Source organism: Hippocampus zosterae, chromosome 8, assembly GCF_025434085.1.
Source record: "Hippocampus zosterae strain Florida chromosome 8, ASM2543408v3, whole genome shotgun sequence".
In the NCBI taxonomy this organism is placed as follows: domain Eukaryota; kingdom Metazoa; phylum Chordata; class Actinopteri; order Syngnathiformes; family Syngnathidae; genus Hippocampus; species Hippocampus zosterae.
In genome coordinates this window covers 20,818,957-20,837,358 of record NC_067458.1, presented here as the reverse complement: position 1 = coordinate 20,837,358, position 18,402 = coordinate 20,818,957, and the positions used below count along the sequence as shown (strand labels likewise).

Below are 18,402 nucleotides of genomic sequence, written 5' to 3'. Positions count from 1 at the left end.
CTAATGGCTAGGGTGGGGTCAGATACATGGAACCAGATCCCCACCTTGGCCACCCATGCACTCACGCACACACACACACACTTTCCGCAACAGGATCAAGGTCCGCGGAGGAGCAAGGCTGGAGGGGAAACTCAGTGGCCCCTTCCAACGGTATTCAGACGCAACCACACAGGGCGAGCAAAGGACGATCGGAGCCAAGCACAGCACAGACGTGGCGGCAAAGGTGGCCGACCGCAAACTTTCGCTCTCTGCATGGCACGCGTTTATTAAAGTCTCCACTCTGGGTTGATTCAACAGCTCGGGAACCGTGAAAGAAGGTGTGCAGAGACTCGGAGGCGCGGTCGCGAGAACCGCAAGGTCAAGGGCGGGCGCGGGTTACAAGATCCCGACGACCTCCCGTGGCATGCTACGTTTAAAAAAAAAAAATCCCATAAAATTTATATATATATATTTTTATATTCATTCATTCATTCATTCATTCATCTTCCGAGCCGCTTGATCCTCACTAGGGTCGCGGGGGGTGCTGGAGCCTATCCCAGCTGTCATCGTGCAGTAGGCAGGGGACACCCTGAATCGGTCGCCAGCCAATCGCAGGGTACACAGAAACGAACAACCATTCGCACTCACACTCACACCAAGGGACAATTTAGAGTGTTCAATCAGCCTGCCACGCATGTTTTTGGAATGTGGGAGGAAACCGGAGCACCCGGAGAAAACCCACGCAGGCCCGGGCAGAACATGCAAACTCCACACAGGGAGGCCGGAGCTGGAATCGAACCCGGTACCTCTGCACTGTGAAGCCGACGTGCTAACCACTGGACTACCGGGCCGCCATATTTATATATATATACATAAAAATATATTAAAAACAGTAATCATGACAGTAATTGAAAAGTAAGTGAGGGGGTCCACCCACCACCCAGCGAGTATTTGGGTGGTGCAAAATAACCTGAAATCACTGCAAGGAAAGACCATGCGACGCTAAGCTAACATTTCAAGGTCGGAGCCGCTTTCCGCAATAATCGCAGCAGAACCCCCCCCTTACCCCGATGAAAAACACAGCGAGGTTTAAAAATAACGTACAGAAATCATACAGTAGGTGTGTCAACATCCAGGAGGAGGAAACGCCTCGCGGAGACTCGAAACGGCGCAAAGACGACCGCTGGGTTTTATGATGCGCGGCAGAGCGCTACGTTTCATGAACGTTCCAAAGTTAAGCGTGAGCAGCGGGGCCACAGGGAAGTGGATTCATGTTGAAAAAATAAATATTTAAAAAAAAAACCCATTAACATATACTTTTTTGGAAGGACAAAATTATATAGTTTGTCTTCTTTTTAGGAAAGTGAAACATCAGGTCTGTCTTCAATTTCAGTGTAGCGTTAACATTAAGTCGAAGAAACTGTAATCTCGTTTTTTTTTGGTTGTTGTTTTATTAAAGTGCAAGATCGGGTTTTTTAAGAATGCGCAATATCCATAGTTTGTCTTTTTGTAAGTGTAATTGTGTAATATCAATAGTTTAGGAAAGTGCAAGTCTGTCTTCTTTTTAGGAGTGCGCGCCTAATTGTTAGTCGAAAATCCCAAAATTTGTCATCTTTTTAGGAAAGTTCAAGATCGCTTTGTCTTCCTTCCAGATAATTAAATCTCGTATCTCTTCTTTTTGGCAAAGTGCAAAAATCAATCATTCAACATCAAATGTTTGTCTTCATTTTTGGGAAAGTGCACCATCATTTTTTTTTTTTTTGGTCCAAGGTTCTGGAAAGTGCAGCATCCTAAGTTTATCTTCATTTTGTTTTAACAAAAATAAGAAATCAGCATTGATGCTTTATTTTGTTTGTCATCTAAAAGTGAACCATCATGCTCAGAGCTTCTCTGAAAACTTGTTTTCCGTTAACGTGCACGTCGGCGTAAACACAAGCTGCTTCCTTTTCAAGCATTTGCACGAGAACATGAAAGCGCATTGTCTCAAAAGGCGACACTCGAACCAACTGGCAAACCTGCGTTTGGTTGCCATGTTTTCCCTCTCCCGAACATCTGCGACCGGGCTCGATTTTGGTGGCGGGGACATCTGTTGTGCAAAATGCGAGGCCCATAACACTCCGGCTGATGGCTTGTTACGGCCGGCGCGCTGCACACAGTCCACATCATCTTCCTTTTAGTAGATGTTCGCCAAAATAAATCAACGCCTGTGTCCTCAACGACTTACTCGGCTTCGGTATGCGAGGAGGTTATGACAACATTAAAGGCGACATCATTCACACACTCGAGACGAGAGAACAGACGCCATTTAGGAGCTGATCTATGAATCTGTTTTGCCCCAGACGTGATCCTGCCTCATTGTTGTTTAAGAGCATGCTAATGCTAATGCTGCACTGTTAAGAAATTGAAAATATCCTACATAAGCTGTAAAAAAATAAATAAAATAAAATAAAAATTACGTTGTTTTTCATCGTAATCGACTGAGCGGAATTAACCGCTAATTATTCAACTAGTCTCTTGACCCTAAAAAATTACATAGCTCATATTTATGTGACAAAACAAACCACTCCTTCTCATGTAAAACAAAACAAAAAAAATAACTGAAGAAAGCGTTTTTCAGGGGGGGGGAGGTGTCTAATGAAATAAATAACAGAAAGAATGACATCATCTACAAACAACACTTTTTCCAAAATAAAAGAAAAAAGTTACAAAAATTGTAACCGATACAAAAGTTAAAATAGAAAAAGTCGAGCAAATGATCATTTAAAAAAAATAATAATTTTATTTTTAATTTTATAATTTTTTAATTTGCTGAGAAACACAGAACGCCAAAGTGATATCAGGATTTTATATATATATAGAAAATGTATTATTTTTTAAATCTTTTGTAACATACAGTCTATATTTCATATACTTTATTATCTCTTATTTTATTTTTGCAACATATATACTATATATATTTTTTGTTTGTTTGTTTTTCAATTCTTTTATTATCTAAATTTATTTTCATTATATAATAAAAAGAGCTCTACAATGAAAATGTGTCCCCCCCCCCCCCAGTGATTGCTACTTTATGAATAACTTAAATGCCAATTTAACACTAAATGAAAACAACTATTGCACTAAAATTTGCTGCAAAGGCTGAATTTTTTTTTAAACTCACCTAAACTTCTTTTTAGTCATATTTTTGACCTTATATGAACCTTGAAATGATGGCCGGTGACGAAACATAGCGTTTCTATATGCGGCATGTGCACTTGGTGTTTTTCTGAACATGTCGCCAATGCATTCCCGTGTTCTCTTCCCAGGGACTAATAAAGCAATCAAAGCCACAAGACGTCCTCTCCGTCGCAGTCTCCCTGCGACCGCACGAATGGGGCGAGGCGGGAATGGAACAAATGATGTGGGCCCCGATCCCGGCCATGTACAACACGTGTTGGCCGCACAGCTTGACGCAACGGCTGGCACCTCGCTTGTGGCGCTCATGCGCTGGGCAGTCTTATTCCGTGCTTACGTGTGTGAGCGTTACGTGTTCTCAAGTGGAAAATAAAACCCTCACTAATGACTTCATTTGTGCATGCAGCTCAATCAAGTGTAACTATTGTTCGATTGGTCATTATACGTATTGCCAATGACAAATTCTGTTTCTATTGCAATTTTTGGGGGTGGCATACAGTTACGTATACGTTCCAAAGCCACCACAATAGGTGAAAATAAGAGATCCAACATTTTTTCCAAATAGTTTGACCCCTGACATACACACATTTGAAAAGTTAACCCATTAACTCCCATTGACGTTTTTAAACGTCTTTTCAGACTTGGTCCAGAATTGGCTGGTATTGAATGAGTAAAATGAAGAAAATACACTTTTTTAAAAATGTATTTAAAGCTGTGCTTATTTTTGTCTGGTCTTTGGCGTAGAGTTCAACATTGACCTTAATGAAGCTACATTTCAGTGTTCAAATATACAATTTTGAAGTCTCTTTTGTTGCATGTCTCAGCTTTACACGAAATCTCAAATGGGAGTGATGAATAAAAAGCTCCAAGCAAGCACGATTGGCCTCTTATTTGGGAAACAGTGAGAACAGTCACCAAGGAATATGTTAAAAAAGGTGTTTTAATACGTTTAAATGTGTTTAAAGTATCGATTTACGACTGTTCGGCCTTGTGTGGTAGCATCACTATTTTATTTTGTTTTTTTTTTAAGCCAAAGAACAAAAATTGGATGACAAGTATGAGTCACTCACCGAGTTTGCGCCAGGCAGCCCGGTGCGACGCAGCTCTCGGAACCAGGACAGATCAGCACGTCGGTCAGTTCTCGCATGTCGACGTGCACGTCCGTCACGTGACCCGGCAGAGGTTTCAGCACTGTCAATATCTTCTCTGCCAGACTGTCACCATGGTGACCGACTGCACCTGATTTTTTTTTTTATATAAAAGAAAAAAAATCATTTTTTTTTAGGAACATCCCCTGCAAATCAACTTTTAGTGTCAAATATTCTCTATGTGGAACATAAAGCACAGATGAAATTACTTTCCTCTCTCAACCACAGTGCAAACATAGAATGCTAAAATTTACGTGAATAATTTATGATACGTTTCATAACAAAACACAAAACTATCTGCTCGGAACAGAGGGAATTGATCATATTAATTTTTCTTCTAAAAATACGAATATTGTAAATTCAGTTGCAATTTCAAATGTGATTGGCTTCATGACCAAGAAAGTAACTCAAATGATCCACACATCAAATCAATTTCCCCATTACAAATATTTTAAATACTATTTATCCATTGAAGCCAGTTTCAGTTTCTTATATTTTATCGTGAGTAGAATTGTCCAGTACGGTAGTATTAATTGTGAAATTAAGTCTCATCATTTCTTTTTTTTGGATCGCCCCATAACCTTTTTCGATTGATTCGCTTAGGTTATTTGTTACATTGATTGTTGGAGAACATTTTGAAATTATTTCTCCTGATCTAATTTTATCACAAAAAATAAATAAATATAAACAAGGTCATTAGTACTTTTTAAAATCGATAATCTGTGATTATTTTTACATTCTGGCACGTTATTAAACACAAGACAAAGATTATTATGATGAAACAAGCAGTTGAAGCAAAAAATAAGTTATTTTATTCATTTTTGTATTATTATTTTTTTCCTTTCCAGCAGCTCCTATATTTTCTTGTTCTACTTCTTCCTTTCATAACTTTGCTGTTGTGAATTGGGAATTTCTCCATTGCGAGACTAATAAAGGTTTTCTTGTCTTATCTTATTAACCGGTTAATAGAATTTCTATTTTGCCAAATATCAAGAAAAATCCACATGTATTAAAACAGGGGTGGTATCTACTACATGCGACCTGGAAAACAAACAAGAGGTACCCGTGAGGTCCATGGTGCGGTCGACAAAGATGATGGAGGCCTTATTGGGGGCCGTCTTCCTGCGGTTCTTGGCCTGGGGGTGAGCGGCCAGTTCCCCTGCGATGAGGCGACTCATGGGGCCCACGGCGAAGCTCTCCTCCCTGGTGCCAGTGGCCTCAAACAGGGCGTTCAAGGCCCCCGCCAGCGCCTTGATCTCCAACTGCAGCTCGGCGGGAAGCGCGGGCGTGTCCACGTCCAGCAGGCTGGCAAAGCGCTTCTTCTCTGGCCTCTTGGCGTTGAGGGCGCGCAGGTCCGGCGGCAGCAGCGGGAAGAGACGGGCGAAGGCGGGGGCGAGGAGCAGCTGCTGGGACACGGGGGCGAAGGACAACGGCACGTGCAGGACCTCGGCCGTGTAGTTCATGTCGCCCATCCACTCGCACAGCTTGTCCTCCAGCTGCTCGAAGACGGGCGCGGCGCCGTCCGCATCCGCCGCCGGCGTCACGTTGTTGGCGAGCAGGTGCAGCGGGTGGGACACGGCCGTGACCACTACGCAGTACTGCAGGCGGCTGAGCGAGATGATGTCCTTCAGGGTGTCCACTGTGCGCCCCTTCAACAAAGTGCTCACCTGGAGATGGAAATGCGAAGGGACATTTCCTGAAATATTCATGGGTTCATTTGACCCGCCACATGTTACATTGTGAAAAAAATTAAGAGTGCCCAAGATGCAGCGTTCCGGTGCCTGAAGCTGCTGCGCTTCTGATGCACCTGACAATTCGGTCACCGAAAAGCAGACTGCATAAAATCGCAGCTTATATAAAAAAGAAAAAAATAATAATCTTTTTTGTCCTCTATATATCCCACAAATGCATTTATGTTAATTGTGAATGGGATGACTGGCGATTTTGTAGTATTTTTTTTGTTTCATTATTCATAATGGCGATTTTGTAGTATTTTTTTTGTTTCATTATTCATAAAATATATTTAGATTTTTCGTGGAACACACGATAAAATAAACTAAAAAGAAACATACAAATCCTGTTCTAACCTGGAATGTGGCTATGTTCCAAACTAACCAATCACCAAATGAATCACATTCAAACTCATGTTAAATGGGAGTCGGCACACACGTGTGCCTTTGATTAAATTAAAAAAGCTTTTATTTCTAATTTTGTCCAAAAATTGATTGCTATTTGGAACTTTTCGTAATTCTCTCCATCTTGACGAAAGCTATTCCATCTGTAAACTGCAAGGCATTAGGTTTCAGGGGAAATTCTTTGGGAACAAAATAACAACAAATGTTAATTAACCGACTATTTCGGGTGGTTCAATCCCTCCACCTCCCTCCCTCCCCCCATTTCTACTCATCTTGGGTTCCCTTTTGTAGGCTAACCTGCAGTTGTGCTCATTTCCACTTTAATCCTTACACTTCCTGAACGCATGCTTCACAATTCCCATTGTAAATTATCCAGGCCAAGCATGTGTTATTCTTATCATTCCTCACCACAAACACCGCCTTGGGCTCGTCCTCACTACACGACTCAAAGCTGGAGAACTGTTTCACGTTTCGGGCTCCGGCGTCGAACAATGCGGCGGCACCCCCAGCGCTCCAGTGGAGGACTTCCGCGCAGGGGTCGTCCATGAAGACCACCGCCCGGTTCACCTTGGACAGAACCCGGTCCCACATTTGCACCGGAAAGTCCTCCGGAGTAAGCATTTTGGCCACACAAGACAGTCGGCGGCTAAAGCAGTGACAGCTCAGCCCGGAAGAAAACAAACACGTTGATGACGTGTCAGCGTTGCGTCGCGTACATTATACGCAACTGCGCAGCAGCGTTGCTGTGGCGAAGCAGTATTATGCAACGTTTCAGTTATTTTTATTTCAAATAATTAAATTCGTATTGGAGTGTATTTACCGCATATATAAAAATCACACACAAAATAATTAAGCATTTTGCCACACATGTACGATGTAGCAAAAAAGGAATTTAAATGTTAAATGAATACAATATAGATTGCGCAGCTGTATTTAACACTGACCTGTTTGTTCTTCAGCATACATGGGCTGAATTACGATGAACATTCCCGCCTTCTGCTGACATTTTATTTCATAACATAAATGGACAGTCGTCAAGTGGAATTCACTCTTAATGCTCATTACGGTTGCAGTAAATGTGAGTGACTGCAGCCCTGTGAAATGCATCTAATGCTGGAACCAGTCGTGTGTGAAACGATAGGAGCTAATTCAACTCCCATTAAATCCTCTTCACCGGGCCCCATTCCATCCATCCAGTATAGAGTGTCTAATTATCACGCATGTGAGGAAACCGGAGTACCCAGAGAAAACCCATGGGGGCATGTGAAGAACATTCTCAGCTGGAAGACCGGAGGCTGGATTCAAACCCTGGACCTCTACGCTGTGAGGCGGATGTGCTAACCGTGCCCCCACCGTGCCGCCACGTCCTATTCCATTCTACTTCCAACGGGATGTGAGTGACATTGAGTCGTGGTGCATTCAGGTTCTGTCAGACCATAGGAGAAAAGAAAACTTAAATTCCACATTTTGATGAATACTGTGTGTGTGGAATAACAATTTTGCAGATTAATCCATCTGTTTAGAGCACTGCCATTTTGATCCTGTGCCGCCCCCCCCCCCCCCCCCCCCCCACTGCCGATTGAAATTATCAATGTGTGCTCGGGCTCGCATTGCTGCGGTTCACCTTATGTGTTTGGTCACATTACGTGGTTCAACTGGGAGTGACCATAAACCTTGCAATAATTTTTTTTCTTTACTACTTTTCTTGTGAGATTTGCTGACAAAATGTGAACTCATATTTTTGCTTGCGACTCAAAAGATAAAATTAGTCGAGCGACATTTCATCTCTAAAAACTCCAAACGACCATTGATTCGTCAGTGGAGGTACTAGATTTATTTTTATCCCTTACTCTTGACTAACTCCTCATGACAGAAAGGGGTTAGTGTCCCATCTGCGCGTGCGTGTGTGTGTGTGTGTGTGTGTGAGAACATGCTTGGCGGGGGTGTGAATGTGATGACTATAAAGAGCCTGTTTGGCGAAGACGAGCCAAGATGACCCAGTTAAGGAGTTTTAATGCGTTAATGGAGCCGCGGGAGCTGTCGGGTGGCCGTAAGGGAGCAAGATTAGGATGTGTCCTGTTTTCTATAGGTTCCAAAAAAAAAATTAACAACGTTACATAAACGCAAAGCTTACATCAATTCAAAACTCTTGTTCCGATTTGGAATTGTTTTCCGCAATGTTGAATCTTGTTTGCCGAGTGAGCTGAGAGCAGCCGCACTGCACACAAAACGCTGGCACCAAAACGGACTTGACAATCATTTTCAACAGTCAATTCAATTTATAACAATGCACAATTGGCTCACGTTTGATTCTATTGCGGCGCCTTCGTCATTACGCAACACCTCTCACAGCCCAGGAGACGGACTTTACGTGATTTTCCTCTCGTGAGGCTTCAACTCCTCAGTACAACACTGTGAGTAGCTCTTCGCAGAGGATAAAGAATATGACCGACTAATGCTACATTCTCTTTCTAGGTGTGTTGCTGCAACGTCTGCGTTCAATCCGATGCTTATCGAGTTATCGGACGGCAACATAGATGTCAATTAACATTAGCATTGAATTAGCGGACCAACAGGCTAAGCTTTGTGGTTGTCGAAAAAAATACGCAGGGATTGTTCGATGCTTTTTTTGACAATGAACTTGTAGTGGCAGTTGCATTTTCCAAGCCGCAGACTCCATCTCATAATTTGCGATGAGATTGGTGAATCAGTGATGCTGTGCTAAACCGGCCAATTCTGGACCCAGTCTGAAAAGACGTTTAAAAACGTCTTTGGGAGTGAATGAGTTAAAAATCATTCATCAAATGGGCCATTTTCTTGCAAATCACACGAAATACAGTTTCCCCGACTCCCGCTTGCGTTTCCTTTCCGATAAAGTGGCCTGAGTCAAAGGCTCTGCTGTAAACGGCCTTGATTTGATGCCCACGTCGCAACACAATCAGTTCTCTCACACACACACGCACACACGCACAAAGCTTCCTTTGAAGGTACAAACAGTCATTCACATCTGGATACCATCCCCTCACTTTTCTTTTTTTTTTTTCCACAAAGACCCCTGCTCAGCCTGAGAGGGGGGCTTGTAGCAGTTTGCTGGCCACACGAGGCGCACCGAATGCATTGAAACCAGAGTTAGAATAATCGTGGCGAAATGGCGAAATAAATAAAAACTAGCGTTGTGCAACATGCATCGCAAGCCTTGCAAAATTTAAAGCAAGATCACAGATTGGGAGCCCACAAAAAAAAAAATCTGTCCCAAAAAAAATAAAAATTATTAAATTACGTTGCAACATATCATCTTTGTTGATTTCGATTAGCCTACCAATGGTGTTTCGCACTATATGTTAGCATTAAGCTACCGTATTTTTGTTGGACGAAATTATTCTGTTTTGGTTCAACATTTTGCGATTTAATGACACATTTAGTTCACTTCTTTGTTTTGCATGTCAGTTTTATAGCAAAACATCAAGGGTGCCGAGACTGTGAGCTACACACACACACACACACACACACACACAAAAAACACTGCGGTGAGCGTGAGTAATTGTTTCCTACCTGTGGTGCTCTTGCAGGGAATGTTTGATGAGGGGGCACAAAGTTGCACGCTTGGCAACGTATGAGAGCACTAAGCGCTAATTGCGGCCCAAATGTGCTTGCGTGGCTTCCTGGCCGCTCTCATCCGATCGCTTCGCACAAAGCGCACCCCGAGATGGAGCTGATGGATTTCACGCGGGCGTGAGGTGAGCGCTATCGTCGCCGACGCAGTAGGGAACGCACGTGCACCTCGTTTGCCGCTTTCATTGAAAGTGACTTTAAAAGATAGCCTCCATCTATTAAACGACGACAAATTCACGTCGGCTTTTCATTTATTCTGGTGGAGAACAATGGTTGGCAGGAATCTTTTCCAGATGATCTCGACTCCCAGGGCTGAATTCCTTGGGGGCCCGAAATCCTCTGATGTCTCGGTGCCAAAACCCTTGTGGGCATAGGGGAATAAAATCCCACGTGGGCGAAGAGCCAAATCCCTTCTGGATCTCGCGGTCCTGTGGCCAAATCACTTCTGAATAACTGTTCCGTGCTCCACGTGGAACCAAGGGGCACAAGAGGACCGAGGGCTGTATTCATTTTTGGACCCATAGCTGGATCCTATTCATTTCATTCATTCATCTTCCGAGCCGCTGGATCCTCACTAGGGTCGCGGGGGGTGCTGGAGCCCATCCCAGCCGTCTCCGGGCAGTAGGCGGGGGACACCCTGAATCGGTTGCCAGCCAATCGCAGGGCACACAGAGACAAACAACCATCCACGCTCACACTCACACCTCGGGACAATTTGGAGTGTCCAATTAGCCCGTCATGTATGTTTTTGGAATGTGGGAGGAAACCGGAGCACCCGGAGAAAACCCACGCAGGCCCGGGGAGAACATGCAAACTCCACACAGGGAGGCCGGAGCTGGAATCGAACCCGGTACCTCTGCACTGTGAAGCCGACGTGCTAACCACTGGACTACCGGGCCACCCTCCTATTCATTCCAGTACCAGCCAATTCTAGACCGAGTCTGAAAAGACGTTTAAAAACGTCTTTGGGAGTGAATGACCTCAGGTCAAAAGCGGACCCCAAGCCAATAGCCAAAACCGGAGTACCCGGAGAAAACCCACGCAGGCCGCGGGTAGAACATGCAAACTCCACACGGGAAGGCCGCAGCTGAAATCGAACCCGGTACCTCTGTACTGTGAGGTCGAAACCACTGAACCACTAGTCCACTGGGCCGCATTGAGCAAGGCAAGAACCGCATTTTTCGTACGTAGAAAAACAACAAAAAAACGAACCCGACACGAGCAGGAGCTTGACAACAGAGGCCAGGAAAAACACAACTTCCCCTAAAGACGAGTGAAACCCGATATCCGCTTTCTCAGGTGGTCGGGCTGAGACCGAGTGAAGCGATATCGGTTTAGATCTAGCGAGAAATGAGAAAAGAAGGAGAGCAGGAACGAGAGAACGAAATCGGCACAAAAGCGGAATCAGCAACAGTGACGTGAACTGTCCGCTTCCAGAAGCACTACATGCAAATTTTTCAAATCAATTGCGGTTCTAGGATTTTTTTTGGGGGGGGGGGGGGCTGCAATTAGCCGCACGCGAGCCCCCTTATATGACACATGACGTGTTCTGTACACCGTGCTCACAAACAACAACAACAAAAAAAGAAATTAGCTTTGCTTTTCTTTTGCTTCTGGCGGGGTCCCTGTGGCAAGTCGGCTCAGCACATTTCTCCCGGTGAAAATGACACCGTCAGCAATTTTTTTTTTTTTTTTGCAGAGTGCTATTTTTATCAGGACAAAAAAAAAAACCACACACACACACAAAAGGAGGAAGGCACTATAGGTTTGAGGGGGGAAAAAACGGAGCCTTATGGATAGAAGTGGTGTCAAAGCTCTTCCAAAAAGGTGCCTCGTGCGGGATGTTTTTGGCACTGGAGGTGTATCGAGCAGACGCTTGGCGCGGGTTTCACCTGCTGGCAACATGGCCGCTTAACAGAGGGTGAAGGAGGAGATAAAAATAGGAGATTCTATTTTGGGGGCTCTTTTGAAGATAAAGATGTGTGCTCTTGCTGTGAAGCCTCTTCCTGGATCGTCTGTGGCTTGGCTCAGGAAAAGCTTTGAGGCACACCTGGCCTCAGGAAGACATACAAGACCCCCCCCCCCCCCCGCGCCCCCACCACCCTCCAAAAGATTGTTTATTATGACACTGCAGCTTGTGCACCCCGAATTGCAAATCTGCCATTTTTGTAGCTGCATGCATGCGTGCATGCATGATGTGACCCACAGGGAGCTTCTCCAAGGGGGCCTTTTGACCCCCCCCCCCCCAAAAGAAATTTTTTTTTTGACTTGAATCACCCCCCCCCCCCCCACGGTCTTCAAAGACAACACATGAGCCCCACATGAAAAGAGACATGAACACTCCGATTTGCTCCAGAGAACAAGAAGAAATCAAGTTGAAGCGGACAAACTCAGACGCCGTTACTTTAAAAAAAATAATAATGACCATCAAAAAAGAAAAAAAATGAAAATGGAGTTTCACCTCGTGATCGCAAACCGGGACCGGGTTTTGGACTACTGAGCCACTTGCTGCGACACCACCACCACCACTCAAAAATCGAATACCTTACCATGCAACTGCCTGTTGTGCTCCATATCTTACGATCACATAACTGCATGGATGCGAGTATTCTACTCACTCCACTGGCATATTTAACAGCGTGAACCTCTACCGAGGCTTAAATACGTAACGCGGACGCACAACAGTGGCAAATCCCCACGGTTCCTCGCTAAAAATAGTCAAGATCACTTTCATTCGTCATGGCAGGAGAGGAGAACACATAACCTCCACAGTTCGTGTGTGTGTGTGTGAAGTGAGAATACGGAGTAGGACAAGCACGCACACACACACACACAACGAGTGACATTAGGATGGAGGAAAAGAACCATCACTAAATATCTGCTACGTGCGTTTGTCACGCACGTCGGTCTCCGACTTCCCCTCATTTGACCCACGAGGGCGTCGCGCCGCAATTCGAGAAGCGCACGGAAACGGAGCATGCAGTTGCCAACTCACCATTCCGCCTCCGACACCGTTACATCGTAACTCCTGATAATATTTGTCGGCGAAATGACAAGGGTAAGCAAAGAAGGGCCGGACTGTCATTTTTAGTTGTAATATCGCCAATCGCCACAAGATGGCAGTTATGTCTCTGGCTATGTTCGCACTGACGTTCAATTGCGATTATTATTATTTTTTTTCTCCCCATATGCGACGCAGATCTGATTTTTGTTTTCTGAGAAGCATGAACATTTCCTTATGTCCGTGTCAGAAGTTGGACAGCTAGTTTCTTCTCAGTCATGTGACAAACTAGGCCTGAAGTGGCACAGTAACGGCGTCTTTCTGCGCTTACATCTCAGTGTGGGTGCAACAAGAGACGAGAGGCACTTTTTTTCAAAGTTTTTTTTTTTCACTTTTATCTCATTTTATGGGAAGGCTATATTTTTTGCTTCTGTATTGTCGGATATCATATCAAGTTATTCTGAGAAGTATACATTTTGCAAGTCAGGCATTTCCTGTTCACATGTCTTCAGTCAGCCTCAAACGGGAGCAGCTTTGTAAATTTAAGAGCAGAAATACCAACACGGGATGCCAGGACGGTTTTTTTCCCCCTCACATTGCTCCCTTTGGAGCTACAAATGTTGTGAAAGTGCGTATGTGTGTGCGTATGTGTGTGTGTGTGTGTGTGTGTGGCGAGGGCTGTCTGCCAACGTGCATGAATTGAATGAGCCCAGAATAGAGTTCTTCGATGGAGTCGGACCAAAAAAAACTGATTGGTTTCATGATCGGAGGGTCGCAGCTGCTCAACAGACCGTCACGAGACATCACAGCTTTTTTTTATTCGATTTTTTTTTGGGGGGGGGGGGGGGGAGTTGAGATTTAAGACATTCAAGAGTCTTCATTGTCATGCGCAGGTTAAAAAAAATTCTCATCAATTTGAAAACATAAGTCAAATAAAGTTCAAATTGGAGAGCAAAATCATTCATATTTTAAATTTGCACAACCTTTCATTTTATTTTGCAGCGTAAATAAAAATACAGTACAAAAATCTGAAGTCATACATCTCCTAAAGTTGAATTTAAAAACAAGTGTTTTTCTTTTTAAACATTTCTCTAAAGATGCAAAAAAGAATTCTGTCGTCATTGGTGTCGGGAGTTTTTAAAAGTTTGAAGATGGGTTCAGTGACAAACATCGTCAGCAACAGGGTGGTAAGGTTTTAAACTAAAAGGATAAGCAAAACTTTATTAGTCTCACAATGGAGAAATTGCCCTTTTTTCGTCATACATCTCGTGAGAAATGGTGTCAGAAGTTGGACTTATGTAATAATCTGTTCGACAAAATTCTGAAATGAAATGGGGTTAGGGGCGGCCCGGTAGTCCAGTGGTTAGCACGTTGGCTTCACAGTGCAGAGGTACCGGGTTTGATTCCAGCTCCGGCCTCCCTGTGTGGAGTTTGCATGTTCTCCCCGGGCCTGCGTGGGTTTTCTCCGGGTGCTCCGGTTTCCTCCCACATTCCAAAAACATGCATGGCAGGCTGATTGGACGCTCTAAATTGTCCCTAGGTGTGACTGTGAGTGCGGATGGTAGTTCGTTTCTGTGGCAACCAATTCAGGGTGTCCCCCGCCTCCTGCCCGAAGACAGCTGGCATAGGATCCAGCACCCCCCGCGACCCTAGTGAGGATCAAGCGGCTCGGAAGATGAATGAATGAATGAATGAATGAAATGGGGTTAGTTGAATTCAGCAGTAGCGGACGAGCGGAATTTGGGTAAATTAGCGTCATCGGTTGCGGCCTATCAACGACATGTTTGTTGCAATCTATGTGAAACAAAGCCTAAAAATATTCCATTTCGGAGGCAAACAAACCAAAAACAGCATTATGCGGTTTCCGGATTCAGTTTTAGCGCAATCTTGCAAATTGTTTGTCTTCGCTCAGGGTTTCCCCCTCGTCCGCGATGCTACAAAATGTCCAAATAAGGCGGAGAGACAGCCGAGAGATTCGCATCTCGTCTTTGCTGAGACTTCCATCTTTTGATTTAAATGCACTGGAGGTCCGCGAGTGGGGAGAGCCCAAGGCCGGAAAGCTTCCCAACTTTATTTAAAAAAAAAATAAAAATAAAAAAAACAAAACAATTTGCTGCACTCGGTTTCCCTCACCGTCTTGCGCTCACATGTTTTCTTTTCCGTCAAGGACTTTCTCTTCTCATCTCTTTATGAATCATTTCCTTTTTACCTTCTCCTGACACACACACGTGCGCAACATCTCCGCTCCCCCACCGCCTCGCCGCTTCTGTTCAACTTCTCCTGCTGGGATATTAGGAACAGCAGGTTCTCCTCGGCCATATTTAGCCTTTGACAGGGTGGATGGGATGTGAAGCTCAAAAAAAAAATGTTCAGATGGGGGATAAATGGTGTCAGAAGTGGCATAAAATAGTAAAATGAAGAGACAAATTGTGTCCAAAGAGGGAATATTATATGAGATACATGTGTGACGGGGGTCACAGCTATGATGGTCTCGAGCTCCATGTCGCTGCCGCTTCAAGAATACCAGACACTAGGATGTGGCTTTTCCCTTTTTTTATTGTCTGCAACACAGTATGGCAAGATAGGTGAAGTCACGGGGCTTTTCAGTCTAGAAAATAACCTGTGACTTCCCTGGTAGCTCTGCCTGAACTAAACATCATCCACAAGAAGCTAAATGCACAACAAATCAAAATATACAACATGGGTGATCGTATATTAACTATTTACAAAGAAAAAGAAAAAAAACACACTTTCACTGGTATCTACGTGATGCCGCTGAACGCATCACACGCAGCAGAACGGCTGCACAATGCACAGTAATGGCGGCCGCGACGAACCGCGCGGGTACACGCCAGCCACACTAATAGTCAAATGAAAAACAACACGAAAAACTATATACAGTACAATGAAAAGGAAAGAAGCATTACCTGCAACACAGTATGGCAAGATAGGTGAAGTCACGGGGCTTTTTCAGTCTAGAAAATAACTGCGCAACAAAAAAAAAAACCACCTGTTAACACAATGGATAAAAACTTTCATTCAAAACTTAAATGAAATGACGACACAAAAAGCAATGCGGACTCGGAACAAATCCGGGAACTAATTAAATACACAGCGCCGTAGAAAAAGGGAAAACAAAGTGAAATATTGCAATTAAACTAGAAATGAATCCCGACCGTCAATGAAACCCGACTTACCCTGTGACTTCCCTGGTAGCTCTGCCTGAACTACGGCGGGAAACTGGTGCCATACCGTGCGCTGTTGCGTCACTTCCGTCATAATTTAATAACCGCAATATATCACTCCGTTACACATGTGACAAAACGGTGTCAGAATTGAGGCGGTTCTGCGACCGGTGGCGTCAGAAGTGGCACGTTAGTAGAAGTCAGTGATAAATGTTGGATAGGTGAGCAGAGTTCTGTCTTTAATCCTGTCAGAAGTTGGATGGATGAGTAAAATTCATTGATAAATGATGTCAGAAGTAGGACGGGTAGTTCTGTTCCGGAAAGATAAATTGCGTTTTTTGATAAATTGTTTTGGCGAGACGCCAAGTAGCGCACAGTGCCGGCAGTGGAATTTTTGGACTAATGGCGTCAGAAGCGACCACATGCACAGCGATGCTGCATTTCGGTGTGAAAGTCAACATCAGGAATGGGCGGCAAGCCCGACATGCACAACGCTGGTGTGAGAAATGCTCTGTTGCAGCGAAATGTCAGCCCGTCCTCCCATGTGAGCCGAGGGCGGGCGCGTGTGTGTGTGTGTGTGTGTGTGTGTGTGTGTGTGTGCGTGCGTGACGAGAGTGAAGTGGACGTGTGTATCCCCGGGTGAGTGGTTGCAAAAATGTCGGTCAGAGTGCGACTGGTGCAGGCGGCTTGACAACCAAACTACTAGCTTGCCACTTCTGACACCACGGATTGGACCAACCATCGCACTTCCGGAACAATTAAATGTAATGAAGCGTCCCGCTTTTAAAACATTTTGTCAATAAATTCTACTCATAGTCCAGTGGTTAGCATGCCGGCTTCACAGTGCAGAGGTACCGGGTTCGATTCCAGCTCCGGCCTCCCTGTGTGGAGTTTGCATGTCCTCCCCGGCCCTGCGTGGGTTTTCCCCGGGTGCTCCGGTTTCCTCCCACATTCCAAAAACATGCGTGGCAGGCTGATTGAACACTCTAAAAATTGTCCCTAGGTGTGAGTGTGAGTGCGAATGGTTGTTCGTCTCTGTGTGCCCTGCGATTGGCTGGCAACCAATTCAGGGCAACCCCCGCCTACTGCCCGGAGACGGCTGGGATAGGCTCCAGCACCTCCCGCGATCTTAGTGAGGATCAAGCGGTTAGGAAGATGAATGAATGAATGAATTCTACTCATCGTCTCACTTCTGACACCAATTGCCACAAAAATAAAAAAGTCCACAAATTTTCTCCTTGTGACACCAGCGACGAAATAATCCTACCGACCATCACACTTCGAGAACAATTCGACATAACAACGCACTCTGAAATATTCTGCAGAGAGCGGTCCCTAATTCTCACACCATCTCTAACCAACTTCTGACACCGTTTATGAAATAAATGGTAAAATGCAGAACTTCAAACACCATCAACAGTACACTACTTAACTTACCCATTTCTGCCACCATGACCCCTGAAATGCACCAGCCCACTTCTGACACCATCTCTCATTTAACTCTATAATCCATCTAACCTCCGATGCCATGAATTAAACTCTACTTTCCTAACTAATTTTATGCAGCACACAAATCTACAACCCATTCCACTTCTGACTCAACTGATGACCTGACAAACGGCCCAACTTCTGAACTGCCTCACACCCGAGACCAATAATCATCGTACTCTACTCACGTAATTGATGACACAGTTTACCCTATGCATCTCACCATCCCACTTCTGACACCGATTTGCCACAAAACTGTAGCGCCATCTCTCACATACTGTAACTCGTCTAGACCATTTAATCACAAAACCCTTCAAGTTCAAACGTCTCGTAATTTATGCGCATGACTTTTCAAACATCCCACTTCTGACACCTTTTGTCAGAGAGCTCGACTGACAGGGCCACTTCTGACACCACAAACCTCTCCACGTCTGACATTTATAACATTAATTCATTCATTCATCTTCCGTACCGCTTGATCCTCACTAGGGTCGCGGGGGGTGCTGGAGCCCATCCCAGCCGTCTCCGGACAGTAGGCGGGGGACACCCTGAATCGGTTGCCAGCCAATCGCAGGGCACACAGAGACGAACAACCATCCACGCTCACACTCACACCTAGGGACAATTTAGAGTGTTCAATCAGCCTGCCACGCATATTTTTGGAATGTGGGAGGAAACCG

At 44.6% G+C, this 18,402-nt stretch overlaps 1 protein-coding gene across 2 annotated transcripts in view; it reads right to left on the bottom strand.

The window, feature by feature from the left end:
- scfd2 (sec1 family domain containing 2) overlaps positions 1–7,142 on the bottom strand; it is an 82,810-nt gene extending 75,668 nt beyond the window's left edge. For both annotated transcript variants that reach the window (XM_052074073.1, XM_052074074.1), the window contains exons 1-3: positions 6,845–7,142; positions 5,365–5,968; positions 4,224–4,392 (exon numbers count right to left, since the gene is read on the bottom strand). In XM_052074073.1, the coding sequence (XP_051930033.1) occupies positions 4,224–4,392; positions 5,365–5,968; positions 6,845–7,057 (986 nt within the window). In that variant the 5' untranslated portion in view covers positions 7,058–7,142. The remainder of the gene's footprint in view (positions 1–4,223; positions 4,393–5,364; positions 5,969–6,844) is intronic.
- Positions 7,143–18,402: the final 11,260 nt, after the last annotated feature.